The 15,056-nt window shown below is 39.5% G+C and overlaps 1 protein-coding gene across 7 annotated transcripts in view; it reads right to left on the reverse strand.

The window, feature by feature from the left end:
* The window catches only part of RNF111 (ring finger protein 111), a 54,639-nt gene that overhangs the window by 26,437 nt on the left and 13,146 nt on the right, over window positions 1–15,056 (reverse strand). For all 7 annotated transcript variants that reach the window (XM_090148790.1, XM_090148788.1, XM_090148792.1 and 4 more), the window contains exons 2-3: window positions 12,215–13,110; window positions 1,108–1,234 (exon numbers count right to left, since the gene is read on the reverse strand). In XM_090148790.1, coding sequence (XP_090004916.1) covers window positions 1,108–1,234; window positions 12,215–13,091 — 1,004 coding nt within the window. In that variant the 5' untranslated portion in view covers window positions 13,092–13,110. The remainder of the gene's footprint in view (window positions 1–1,107; window positions 1,235–12,214; window positions 13,111–15,056) is intronic.

Raw genomic sequence — 15,056 nt, forward strand, 5'->3', positions numbered from 1 at the left:
CACAATTAGTTTAATATGCAATCATTTTTAACCCTACACAGAGCTATAAGATGTCAATAAATTAACTTGGCTTAACTCAGGTTATTCACAAGTTTTAACGATTTTTCTCAACAAACACTCATGTGGAGAAGTTATTCCTAGAAACATGTTCCCAACAATTTCCTGATGCTGCACCTGCTCATTCTGCAGCTTTTGCTTCCTCACTGAAAAGAGTGATTTTGCACCACAAAGAAATGTGTTGTTGAAGAAACGCATTTTAAAAAAGTTGATTTCTCTCCCCATTTCTTCTCTGATACAGAAGTAAGCAACAAAATGTACATCCTTTTTTCATGAGTTTTAAAAAAAAAATCTGTTTCAACTGTTCATATTTTTCACGAATTCACATTGTGCACACACCCGATTTAACCATGAAACTGGTTTGATAGAAATGCAATTTATTCCAACAGAAGTGATTTTTGCAGGAAAACCCATCTGGTTTTTAAATTTTAGGTTACATTAATGAAATCTCAATCTGATGAAAAACAAGGAAGTTTTTATATTGTACTGCCTATTATTCCTTTGTCATTTCTCAAAAATGTATAGTCATTCTTCATGTTCTACAATTTTGCCTTCATGTTCACAAATAAACCAGTGTATTTAATTGGCATGCATCCCCAACTGCCCCATATACGCTACAGTTTCAAGTCTTCCACTCCAAAGAACTCCTCCATTAGATTCTATAGAATCTGACAAGTATGGAAGAAAACTTCCACTGGGGTATGGAAAAACATGAAAGTATATGCAGCAGCAGTGGCTTCATAGAAGTAGGATGCTTTCCTAAGCCAATTGGTCTATGATCTCACTACAGAGCTTAACTTCCCCAGAACTCCAATTCTCAGTCACACTAACTACAGCGACCTCCCCAAATCCCTCCCAGTTTTATTGTCAAACTTTGGTAAAGCTGTGGGTTTTTGTGTGTTTCCTTTTTGAACCACAAATGCAAACTGTATCAGCTGATGAGAATTTCTGAAACACTACCTTATGGATTTTTAATGACATAGGCCCTCCCCTTGTGACAAACACTGACTTCAGCATAACTGCATTAACGTAAAGAGAGGCAAGTCCTACCTGTAGCTCTCACCAACGGTAACAATCTCCACTTCACTATCTGTTGAGGTAACATTTATTTCTTCATTAGCAGTGACCTGGGGTGTGGAAGATGCTTCGATCACCACAACATCTTCATCAATGCTTCCTGATGGGGAAATAAGAAAAAAGTTTGCATACTTCATCTCACAAGCTGTTATGCAAAGCCAGTTTTTCTCTCCTAGACTTAAAACGTAGGATTCCATACAGTATGTCAAAATTTCAAGTGCAACTGTCATATACATGACCTAAATACTAGAGGAAGCAATTATATTTTAAATATTGAAGTGAAAATAAAGAAGACAGAAGATATAGAGAGAGGAAATAATACAGTTCTGTAAATTAACATTCTACTGTGTACTACAAGCAATTCTGGTGAGCTTTATTAGCTGTAACACAGTGAAATTCAGACATTTAATATAAATACAAAAACTTTCAGGCTAGCAAAGCAGGAGTGGTTTGTTATCTTTAATAGCTTTATTTCTTCCTTGTTCATAGGCATTCCAATCTCAAGGCTAGACAGTAGGAAAAAGAAAAAGCGATGCACTGACTAATAAACATTCTTTTCAAAGCAACATGAAGATCACAAGTAGTGGTCTTACAAGCATCTTCAAATCTACACTTTCACTGACATTCACAGTCTTATACCAGACAAAGTTAAAATGGAACTATTAGCAGTAATAAAGCAACCCCCAAAATCCCCACAAAATCAACTCAGAGAGAAGTTCTGATAGGAAACCATTTCTGGAAGAGTGACTGAAGTTCCAGCCTAATGATGAGACATGGAAACATCTCTATAGCTACAATATTGGCAGTGACAAGTTTGAGCTACCTAAAATACTTAAATTGGGCTATGGATTCACTACTGCAATACCACTGAGCACAACAGATTTTATTAAATAAATGAGCTAAGTAGCTTAGAAATAGCAGAAGTCTACTGATCTGGCAGATCTCTTTTGAGGGCTGCCAATTTCCTGAAGAAAATTGCTTGAAGAACTAGGTCTCTACCAAGTCTGTCCTGTACTCACTGTTCCAGCTGCTTTACCCTATGACAAGGTCTATGCTCTGTTTTTCATTTGCAGTAAGCAACAGCTTCCCAGCCTACTAGAAGGATGCACTGCTGTAAAAGAGCTCCACAACCACTGAGCTACATCCTTATAACTGTAACAGGAAAGACTAACAAAGGTCTGGGGTGGCGGGCAGGGCTCTACCCCTACCCCCAAGCTCTAAGGCTTCTTGTTGGGTTTTTTTTTTCCAAAACGTGAAATTGCATTTTAGATTTTCCAACAGTCTTCTTTCACTACTGGTCATACTCACCCCAGAGAGATGGTGCCTGAAGATGGAAAAAGTCATGCTTCTAAAAACTGGCATTCACCAAAATGTCGTGATCAGAAGCAGTATGCAACAAAATCAGTTCTCAAAACTTGCATGACAACTTTGGTAAAAACTGACATTACTAATCTAGTGTCTACAAAATAGTCACATGCTAAAATTGAAAAAACAGAGGAGCCGTTTTCTCAATGTGAAAAAACTGCAGTCAGTCTTCAACATATTCAGAGGTAAACGTTAGAAGTGTGACATCTTACAAATGACAGGCAAACACACAACAGCTTCCTAACACAGATCAGTTTGAGTGACTCGTCAGATAAAACCAGCTAGCCAGGAAGCTCTGGGCTTCCAAACACACACTTATCCTAAGTAAATTTGAAAGAATTTTGGGAGTCTGAATGTCCTCAGACTCCATAATTACTTAAAATTATGACAGGTGAAAAAAAAGCACAAAAATTTCAACTCAAGTGTGATCTCATTATTTCTGAAAGTAAACAGCACCTCCTGGAAGCACTGAATGTCATGTAAATCCAGTGCACACCTCTACCTCACCTCTGAGGCAAGCTTCTTGTGAAAACCAAGCAAAGCTCTCAGCTGGTATCTGTGCAATTTAGATGCTCATCTTTGTGGCTTAAGAATTGATTTTACCTGCTCCTTTTAAAGTAAATCTTCAGCTGTGCTGTCATTTTACTGACTGCAAATTAGTCAGAAAACATCAGGATTGTTATTGGCTGAACAGTTCTAAAAACCCCCAAATTATTGATTAAGTCTTCAGTAAAACAGGCAAGGTTGCTATAAACACCCCCAGCTGAGCTGTACCTCAGCATTCTGCACTTCCTACTGCCTGTGCCTTTTAGCAGTGTTATCAGAAGTGAGAAGCACAAAGCGACCAGCTTTTCATCCCACAGAGGGCTTTCAGAAAGATCAAACCATGAATCAATAACAACCAATTTCTTCCAAACAGAGACTGACTGAAGTCTCTAAACTATAATAAATGTCTTACAAGTATTTCTAAGATTATTTTTCTAGCATAAAAACTACAAATGTAAGTTATGATCACTTAAGACTTTGTGACTCGTTTTAAGTAAGAGGATTTTTTGTGCAAGGTCTACTAGAAGCACACCACATGCATGTGTTTGAAGTCCACATATTTTAAAAACATATCTGTTGCTAGAAGAACAGCATGCAAAAAATCAGACAATCAGACAATGTAAACCAATCACTTTCCTCTGAACAACAATTATTAAAAGTTAGCAACACTGCAGGTAAACAAGCAGCACAGGTGTAATGTTCATAATCCTCAGTAAGTAGTTCTTTAACTTATCTGAGAGATGCAAGAATTCTGCCAAAGGCACTGAAATCTCAAGGCTGCTGGGTTGAAATACATAGACCCTAATCCTAGCAAAGCCATGCTGTTTTGTAGATTGATGTAAAGTAACTTTAAAGTTGAGTTGGCTTCTGAAGGTGAGCCTAACCAGAATTTCAAACTGAGCAGCTTGTTAGCCAACTTGAATTTTGAGTGCATCACCCCACAAAGGCAAAGGAAACCTCCTTCAGTGAGATGACTGACACGCAGAAATAAAACAAATGGATTGTCAGAGCTTTTGCTACATGGTTCCTAAAACTACTTGCTCAAGAGAATTTTGAGGCACTCAGGTGTGGCAGATGTTTACCACACATATAACTCTTAGCAGGTACCCAGTAAAGCCATGGCTACACTGCAGTAGTAAACACCTGAACATACCTAAGGTGCCTCCATAGGAGAACACTTTGAGTATACACACCTATAAAGTAAACTTCTTAAGTTTTTAAGCCTAGGTTTATAAAAGTAGCTTCAATTAATATTTTTATGCTGGTAGTGCATAAAACCAACAGAATCTGATGTTTCAATAAATCCTAGTAAATTATGCAGTGAATAAAAACAAGACATACCAACAGCCAAGGGAGAAACATAGCAGGAATGTACTAGATGACAAGATCCCTGCATATCTAAGTATTACTTTTGACCTTGCATTTCACTACACAGGATGTTTTTATATATTCCACCATGATGAGGTACACACTATTTATTTTAATGAATAAAACAGTCACTGACCAGTCATTTTCAGTCTGGACTGAGCAAACTTGACCTTATTTTAAGTATAAATATTAATACCTTACTCATCAATGTGTCATCTCAATGTTTGACCCTGTAAGAGACAGCTAAATATGTATAACAAGTGTTACTGTGCTAATGCTATCCTACTGGAAGTTATTCTCCCTTCAAAGAGAAGAGACTAGATCAATAGTAGCAAAGTAGTTATCCAGATTTAAGAGTGTGGATTTTATTCTATTTTCTAACTACTCTAACATAATACCCATGGTTATACAGCAAACAAAATTACCCTCCTGCAGGTATATGATACTTCTCCCTGCCACCTCCTGAATCAGAAGACATAGCAAGCAAATTATACTCTAGTTGTTGTGACTAAATTAGCCTTTGGGCTACCACTAAAAGATTCATTCATTTTAAACGAGCTAGTTAAACCCCAAAATTCTATTGACAATCACAGGAAGAATTTCATTATTTTCTACTTTTTTTTTCCTCTACCCAAATCCACAAATTTTACCTCACAGCACATGCAAAACACCAACTTTCAGTTTGTAAGTTTTGCAGATACCTCCAAACTCAGACTCACTACCAGTAGTTAGTAATTAGGTTTTGTACATGACCCTAATTTGAACAGGCTCAAAATGATAATCATCCCTTAACAAGCAAAACAACCTCCAATCTAGCCACTCCCAAGCTACTTCAAAGACAGCAAACCTGTCAGATTAATTTATTAACCTGGAAATAACTTAAATAGCATACTATTTTGTCATCCATTATTTAGATCTTTAAATGAGCATATCTTTTCCCCAGAAAACGAAGATTTCAAAACGATATCTGCCAGCTGCTGCTGATAGACCACAAGCAATTTCTGGGAAGCAAATTTTTATTTTAAATACTTCAGTAACCCAGAAGTGATAGGCAAGAGATGAAGCTGTGTTATACACAGCACTGCTACTTACCTTCAGTGGACCATGATATGATTTGCATATTAATCAATCATCAATTAACACCAATATCCCACAGAGGACACAAGTACTACTAGTGCAACACCCAAATTTATGGTAGGCCAACTAGTGTCCTTCCTAGAAGGTACTTTGCTATTAACACAGGGTTTAACTAGATGAAATATTACATGTAAGCCAGTGAAGAAGTTTTACAACATCCAGTTCCAAATGAGACAGCTTGACCAAGCGTAAATGAAATAAATATTTAAAACAAGAAGTCCATCCCAGTGACAACTTATTTTGAGTTCCAGGCTTTCAATGGATCAGACCAACACCCACACTGAAGCTCATGTTCTCTACCAGCTGCAACAGGCAAAACCATGCCATGAGAGACAAAAACCCAGGTTACAACCCTGTGAAGGAAGTCTCTCACATCACGCAACAGCCACAGCATTACAGAGATCAGAAAGCTCATCTTTGCCTCTTCATTTTTCATGGACAGCTGTGAGGAAGTGTCTTAATGCCTTTCTGAATTTGCTGATACTGCCTCTACAGCAGCTTGTGATGGTGAATTCAAGGTTACTACATGGTTAGTAATTGAGCTTGAAATTGATAAAAGAATATCCTACTCATGTTAAGGAGCTCTACCTGAGATTACTTGGAATATATTTTTCATCAGCTGTACAAGACAGGAGAAATTTTCAAGAATGTACAAACTGTGTAGTACTCTGCACGCTGGAAAAGGTGTTAGACAATCAAAACTTAAGGGATCTCATCCAACCATAAGCTATGCTGATAGGGCCTCATCTGAAACTCTACTTACTATTTTTAAATCATACACATAGGCCTTATTCCTATCAGCAGCAAAACAGCAAAGCAACTCCAGAAGTTGCTTTCAGCACAAAAAGCTGCAGCACCCATACACTACTCAGCTCCTCCCAAGCCCTTTTCTACTAAGGGACACATCAGAAATCACAGAATCACAGAATCACAGAATGACCTGGGTTGGAGGGGACCTCAAGGATCATGTAGTTCCAACCCCCCTGCCTAGCAGGGCCACCAAACATACACCTTTACTAGATCAGGAGGCCCAGAGCCTCGTCCAACCTGGTCTTGAACACCTCCAAGGACGGGGCATCCACAACATCCCTGGGCAGCCTGTTCCAGGACCTAACCACCCTCCTAGTAAAAAACTTCCCCCTAACATCCAACCTAAATCTTCCCTCTTTTAACTTAAAACCATTTCCCCGTGTCCTGCTATTATCAGCCCTTATGAAGAGTTTACTCCCCTCCTGGGAGTAAGTTCCCTTCAGATATTGAAAGGCTGCAATGAGGTCGCCCCGCAACCTTCTCTTCTCCAGGCTGAACAAACCCAACTCCCTCAGCCTGTCCTCATAGGGGAGGTGCTCCAGCCCCCTGATCATCTTCGTGGCCCTCCTCTGGACCCTTTCCAAAATCTCCATGTCTTTTTTGTACTGAGGGCTCCACACCTGAACACAGTACTCCAGATGGGGCCTCACAAGAGCAGAGTAGAGAGGGACAATCACCTCCCTATCCCTGCTGACCACCCCTCTCCTGATGGAGCCCAGGATCCCATTTGCTTTCCGGGCTGCCAGAGCGCACTGCTGGCTCATGTTAAGTTTCTCATCTATCAGGACCCCTAGGTCTTTCTCTGCCGAGCTGCTCTCAAGGACAACTCCCCCCAGCCTGTACAGGTGCCTGGGGTTCTTCCGGCCCAAGTGCAAAACCTTGCACTTTGCCTTATTGAACCTCATTAGGTTCACCCGAGCCCAGCTTTCCAGCCTGTCAAGGTCCCTCTGAATGGCCTCCATTCCCTCCACCGTATCGACTGCACCACTCAGCTTGGTGTCATCAGCAAACTTGCTGAGGGTGCACTCCATTCCCTCATCGATGTCATTAATAAAGATGTTAAAGAGCACCGGGCCCAAGACAGACCCTTGAGGGACACCGCTCGTTACCGGCCTCCACCTGGACATAGAGCCATTGACCACCACCCTCTGTCTGCGGCCTTTCAACCAATTGCTTATCCATCTAGTTGTCCACCCGTCAAATCCACTTCCCTCCAGTTTGGAGATGAGGATGTGATGGGGGACCATGTCAAAGGCCTTGCTCAGGTCCAGGTAAATGACATCAGTTGCCTTCCCTTCGTCCACCAATGCCGTCACTCCATCATAGAAGGCCACAAGATTAGTTAAGCATGACCTTCCCCTGGTGAAGCCATGCTGGCTATCTAGGATCACGTGCTCGTTCTTTATGTGATCAAGCATATTGTCCAGCAGGATCTGTTCCATAATCTTCCCAGGCACGGAGGTGAGACTCACCGGCCTGTAGTTACCCGGGTCCTCCCTGCTCCCCTTCTTGTAAATGGGAGTGACGTGACCCTTCCTCCAATCGTCCGGGACCTCACCTGACAGCCACGACTTCTCAAATATGATGGAGAGCGGCTCAGCAACCACCTCAGCCAGCTCCTTCAGGACCCTGGGATGCACGCCATCTGGCCCCATAGACCATAGAAAGGATATAGCATCCACTTCCCTGCTCACTATTGAGATAAAAGCTCTCAATTATGAGCTGTATCAGTTACCGGGGGAAGAGGAGAGCTTTTATTTTCAGGAGGGATTAAGTAACTAAAAAAATCATTAACAACAGGCAGATCACTTCCATTTCATGCCATGTTTATCTTCAACTGTTAATAGAAACCTGTTTAAATAAACAAGCAGCATTTCACATTCAGATTAGCATTTTCACCAGCCTCTGGCTTTTAAAGTACCAGATGTTTATATTCAATATTCTTGGAAGACATACAATAAGTATATTAGCGGATGCAGGCTCAGCTTGCTCCAATCAGCTTTGAACAAAAACTGGAGCAGCTTCTCATCAGCATTACATTCTAAGGAAAGAAACAAGGCTTGTCTAGCACTAGCTATTCAAAAGCACCAAGTAATGTGCCAGACTTGAAGGAATTTTAAACCCTGTTAGGCCAACAATTTATGACAACGTAAAATTCTACCTCTTTTTTTTTTTAAACAACATTTCTTGTGGGTCCGATTTACTGCCAGCTGAATAATGTAAAGCTCAACACCTGCTCCCAGTTCAGCTTTTTTGAGACTTCCCTGAAAGACTGGCTGCCTCTAAGTGTCATCCACAGCCTTTTTATATCCAAGCTGAAAAATCTGAAGTTTTACTGCAATATTACAGAGATCCAATTCCAGTAACAAGAGTGGAATTCTGCCACCCTTGATATGGAAAGTCAAAGGATTTTCTCTCTAGATGTTCACACACGTCCTCCAAGGGCCAGAGAAAAGCTTCTGGGCTACCTGAACAAAACACAGAATCAGAACAGCCATTCCACAACAAAAATGTTGCTGCTTGCAGTTATTTTATCTGTAAGCTTTTTTTTTTTTATTACTATCAACTTACAAATGTGAATATATAGCCCTGAAAGGACTGCAATTTCAACTGTAGCCATATCATTAAACTGTACAGAGTTGTTTTCACATCATTCATGTCCCCAGCCAACCTTTCTCTCTCCTGAAAAAACTTCCTGTGGTCATCTTTACTTTAATGAGGACAGTGCCTTTAGTGGCAAGCAGTTGGTAAAACTACATCATTTATTCCCAAGTGTCCTGATCTGCTACTTCTTCAATCCCCTCACACTCCTGAAGTACAGAAGTTCCACCTGAAGAATAGCTGAAAACTTACAACAGAAAAGGGAGGAAAAGCTCTATGAAGTGTTTGGTGTTTGTTTGTTTGTTTAATTTTATAAAGACTTTTATGAACAGTTTTGCTAGAACAAACAAAAAACCCCACACCTCCATTCATATCATGTTCCAAAAGTAACCACAAATTCCATTAGCTACAAGCACTGATTTATTATTTGTTGCAAGAGAAGCATTACTTTAATTTCTTGCAATACTCAAAATGTTTGCTTTAAATATTGAGGTCCCTCAGAGAAAACAAGTATTCTGACATATCCTTAATACAGATTGCTACTAAGGAGGCCACAACAGTGCAGTGCTGGTTTATGAAATGTTTAGGTATTACTGGATCCATCAAATTGTATTTTTCTTCGCTGATTCTTATTTTCCTCCTTTTCTAAGTATCTCCTTTAGTGCTTTTACAAATATGCTGCAGGCTTCATCCTTAGCAAAAGTTCTTAGTCTTTCAAAGTATTCCATGATTTCAGCAGACACATCATGAAGGTTGCTTCATGTGCTGGGGTGAACTGTCCCTACCATTAACAGGCTACTACAGCACTGCTTAGCAACAACATCTTTCACATAAAAGTAGTAACATCATACTTGCCCATTATACGGGGACATTACATATCTGTTTTCCCAGCTGGCCCCTAATTTCTGTCCTAATTAGCTCAATAAGCAGAAATGCATTATCTCACAGCAAAAAGCTACATAAAGCATTAATCACACTCTTCTCTTACTAAAAATAGGACACTTGCATAAAGGAAGTCTGCTCAACTTCCCACTCTGTCTTCAGTGTAAACAAAAGGCTCAGAACTTCTCCATTAATACATATATCCACTGGAAAAATAAAAATACAGAATTTACATACTTTAAGGCAGAATTACTTCTCAGCTTACTGTGTCAGTCCTAAAATACAGCTGCCACAATACACGTTCTTTAAAGCATATCTTGTTTCAGTTACAGTTTCTATCAGTATTTTCATCTGAAATTAACTGGTGCAGAGCTAATCAACGCAACAAGAAAAGAAACACCACTTCATAAATGAACCGTATTTTTCAAAGCCTGTTTCAAGAGATATAAAAATAAAGCTACCAGACAATGTACTTATTTTTCCACATGACTGGATGAAGTGTGCTACAAAGTCTAGGCTTCCTGCCACCAAAATGACAGCACGCTGAATGCTGGGAAGTTACCTGAGCAGTTACCCTTCAAGAGAAACGAATGTTAATTGAATTGAGTTTGAAGAGGGCAGAAGGTTTTAGCAGCTCAAGCAGATACACAAAACAACCCTGGAAGTTCCCTCTCTAAATGTATTCAGTATATTTGGAAATAGCTGGCTGCCTGAGAAGCCATAATCCAGGTTCTCATACATTTACCAGGTTCACTCTTGCAAGGGGAAGAGTGTTGCTAATGGTACTGCACCATTTTACATTTACAAGAAACTTCATCTTTGAAAATGAGAAGAAACGATTAACTAGGAAATAGGAAGTCCTGACACAGTAGCTTCCCAAACTTATTTTGTTGAATGTATGCATGCCCTTGTAAGTTAATTATTTACAAATTATGCCTTTCAATATGCTTGGGCATGCATTTCAGAAATGCAATGTGCTGAAGCTTAAAACAAACAAACAAAAAAAAACGTTTCTGTCCCCACAAATATGCATAAAGATATCTAAGACTGCACAATAATCCTTCCTTTTTAGAGTTATTTATGCCATTCCAACACTTCACAAGTAAGATTTTTGCATTACAAATTTTACTTCTTGTATTAAAGTAGTAAATTAAAGAATAACATGCAAATTATTTCCTGTGACAATGAATAGCAAGTAATAATCTATTTAGTACCGTGGCTCTGTTTAAACATAAATCCTCCCCCATCATGAATGTACACAACTTTTATTTTTATAATGTGTACTTGCAATTTCCAAGACTTTTTCCTCAAAGGAAAGATCAGCACATTCCAATATATTGGTTTCACTTTCTGGAATGCATCACTAAACAGTAGATACATAAAACATGGCAGCACAGATTAACACTGCTGTGTCCTGAGCGTCTACCTTCCCATGCTCTATAAAAAAACTGAAATGATTGTAGAAGGCACAGCTGCAACATCATAAAGTAACTAGCCACAGGCTAGCAAATGCCTCTCACTCTGCAGATTTATGAAGGACTTCTAAGACAATTGGAAGAGGGAAAACAAAATAAATCAGCATTCACACCTACCTTCAAACACTATCTCAAGACATACTAGAGAAGCATCTGTGTAAATCATCTGCAATATCAGTGCACGGACTGTAAATAGGTAAGGCATTTGGGCTATATATACATACAGATATATATATATACATATGCATATATACACACACACGCACACACACATATATAATACAGTCTGTGCACTGATCTGGCAGTTGCTTTCCATAATTTCAGGCCTTTCTTTTATTATCATAACAGTAAAGCTAACATCAACTGAGTCGTATCTTACCATCTTCTCACAACGATCAAGTCTATTAATTTAATTAAATTGTCAAGCAATGTTAATTGCATATTGACAGGTGTTACTGATAGCTTTCTACCTATTGAAACCAGACAGAATTGTAATTCCAACAAGTTAATAAACCTATAAACAGTTAAAATTTTTAATGCAAGGTGAAAGCTAACATCTTTAAAGCTACTTAACAGATTTTTAAAAATGGAACGATTCCACAGCATGTGACTAACTAGATTCAACAACCTTCCAGTACTTTGTTTAAAAGCCATTTATTTCACTTCTTACATTAAAGGATTCTTGACTTATAGTTTTTCTGGAAGTTCTGAATATCTTTTCCCATCAAAAACTTTAAGGATTAATGTTCATATTACTACTATATTAGGTTTATTTGGAGTATAACTTCTATAAAAACACAAAACCAACTGCTCCAAAGCACCTGCAGAAAAAAAAAAAAGCATACTGTTTGTGATGAAAGCTCAATAACAGAAATACCATAGGAATTCAAATTTACCTGAAGGAACAGCTGTATTGTTCTGGTGATTTTCGCCAGGTGACACAAATAGATCTTCCTCCCCTTCAGTGGATGAACTGGAGGAAGATTCACTACTGAGATCATTCTCACTCGAACTGCTAGAGCTGGGTAGCAAAGCATACTTTCTTCGAGCTAACACCTCCCTTTTTTTCCTCTGCATTAAAATTCGTTCCTTCTGATTCTGTGTCCGCTGTGAGGAACTGGTTTTCACAAATCTCTTTCTATATGGAAGTCGTCTTAAAGAACTGCTGTGAAAACAGGGCCTTTTCATTAATAATCCAGGTACAGAGTCTGCCTCAGTCCGAGGCCACTTTTGTGACCTTGCACTGTGAGTTCTACTCGCAGCATTCAGCACTGCCTGAGAGTGTCTTACAGGAGCATCTTTTTCTTCATCAGATGTTACTGTGTCAGAGTCTCCAAAATGTAGGCTAGATGAAGGCGAAGAGATACAGTCACTAAAAGAAGAGTCATTGTCTTCACTCTGTGTTTCTAGGTGCTGTCTTAATCCCAAGACTCCTTGGTTTTCTTTATCAGGACAGTTCTGTGTGTATGAAGGACCAGCCTGCTGGCTCTTGCGTTTTTTTCGCACCACGAGACTTTTGTCTTGGTCTGTACGGTTGCCATTCATATCCTTCTGCTTCTGAGAGTCACTGCATAAGTGAGAGAACTCATTCCCTACTTTACTGGCAATCATCTCCACTTCTGCAGGGAAGCTTTTGGCTGCCCCAATAGGCTCAGGGTTCAAGAGGATCCCCTTCAGGCTCTCCTGTCTCTTTGGTGCATCAGAAGGAACTTCACTCTTCATATCCGCTTTTAGAGTATAAACTATATTACATTCAGGAGTCCATTTAGACATGGGAAGTTTTAAGAAAGGCCTAGAAATAAACAAACATGCGTCAAACAAATGGAACAAAACAACAAAAAACTCAGCAGGTTTTTCAAAGAATGAAAATGAAGCAAGAAAAAAGTCATTTATTACTCAGGCTAACAACACCTCCTCAGGAAAAGCAAAACAGCATTCAGTAGAATACTGCTGTTTCATAATAACGTTACAAATCCTGCTTGACAGTGTAATTTTGAATTAAGAGAGAACTAGCATTATTTGCATTGAACAGACGTGATCATCATCAGCCAAAACACTATCAGTTTCACAAAGGAAATATCAATGTGTGTCTGTAAAAAGCATGAATGATGTCTGCTTTACCAATGCATCAGTTTTACAGAAATTACATCATCTTCAGCTAGACAGCTCCAACACTTAACCATCAACAAACTGTATTCTCAAGGCCTGCACCTTCCTCTGTAACTGCATATGGATAGCAAATACCTTGCACACAATTCAGCGTGATGACAACTGTGCTATAAAAATCAGTTGCTTAGAATTCATGATTATTTTCTGAAAAGGTAAAGGATAAAACAGGAGATATTTTGAACCTCAGTATTTTGGGGCAAAATAATAAAAACCCTTTAATTAATTACAGTTTCTCTTTCATATACCACACGTACCCTTAAAGGCTGGTACCAGGCCGCTTTCCCTCTGGGTCAAACTACCAGGCTGCCAACACACAGCAATGTAAGTCTCAAAGACCATTTCCAAAAAAAAAAAGAACGAACTGTTCTACCAGAAAACTACTGAGAAACAACAGCAACAATAACGTCAGTAACGCATTCAGCTTCACCTGGCACCTCTGCCTTCTGTTTCAGAATTTGGTTCCCACTGGGATAACCCCCAAAGCACTCTTCACTGCAAGAAATATCACTCTTTTGTTCCTCTGGTGAATAAGGCTATTGTAGACATTTGACACTTGCACTATTTCAGCAGCTCTTCATCACCACCCAACTTGCTTGAATGAACATCTCCTGTGCTCTTCTGGCAGAAGTGTTACAAAAACACTGAAACAGACTATGCAGCTGAACAAACTGAAAAACAAATTCCGGTACCAAACCAGACACCAACCCAATACACTGCATGAGCATCCTGCCAGTAATACCTGACTGATAGCAGGCTGTGCTAACAAGACGGCTGCTGAAAGAAAAGAAACAAAACACACAGAACTGAACCTTACATGGAAACAAGACGCCTTGGGCAGCACAGCTGGAATATCCATGAGGTCACAAAAAAGCCCAAGTCAGCAACACGGTGGGTAGCACTGCATATTTACGTCACTATCTTCTGCCTGAGCCTCCAAATTAATTCCTCAGCATGCCAACGTATGTTTACATGTTGCTCATGTTTAAAGCTCATTTGTTTATATAGAAAGAATCAGTACAACACTGGGACTGCAGAGTCAAACCAGCATGGCTGAGAGGGCTTCACAAAGCAATGCTGTCAGCAGCAGCTGTGAGTGAGGTGCTCCTAACATCCCTCAGAATGACTTATCTGTGTTTGCAATAGGTAGAAATGGATGCGTTATGCCTGTCAGCCCGTGCTCTCCTCAGAGCCATAAGCAACCAAATTCTCCAAGTGATGTACTCAGGAATAAAAATTTTGCACAAGGTAAACACGTTGCAGTGCTAACATCTCAAGAAGCCACAAGGTTCACTGGATCTTTCTGCAGAGCAAGCATCCTGCAGGCTTCTGAACCCCAGCTGGAAAGATCCATCTGAATGTTCTCACCAGGAACCCTGCAAACATCTCCAACGATTACTGCGAGACCTATATCCTCTGTTAAATAGGAAAGCCTGCAGATGGTTATGCTTTCCATCAGTAAATTGAAAGCTACTAAGAAATAAGTATTTTCAATATCTAGGTGTAAGAAATATTACATACAAGTCCAACGCCTCTATAATGAATTTAAGATAAACTTGATGAAGAACTTAA

This window comes from Phasianus colchicus, chromosome 12, assembly GCF_987193195.1.
Source record: "Phasianus colchicus chromosome 12, bPhaCol1.hap1.1, whole genome shotgun sequence".
NCBI classification, from domain to species: Eukaryota; Metazoa; Chordata; class Aves; order Galliformes; family Phasianidae; genus Phasianus; species Phasianus colchicus.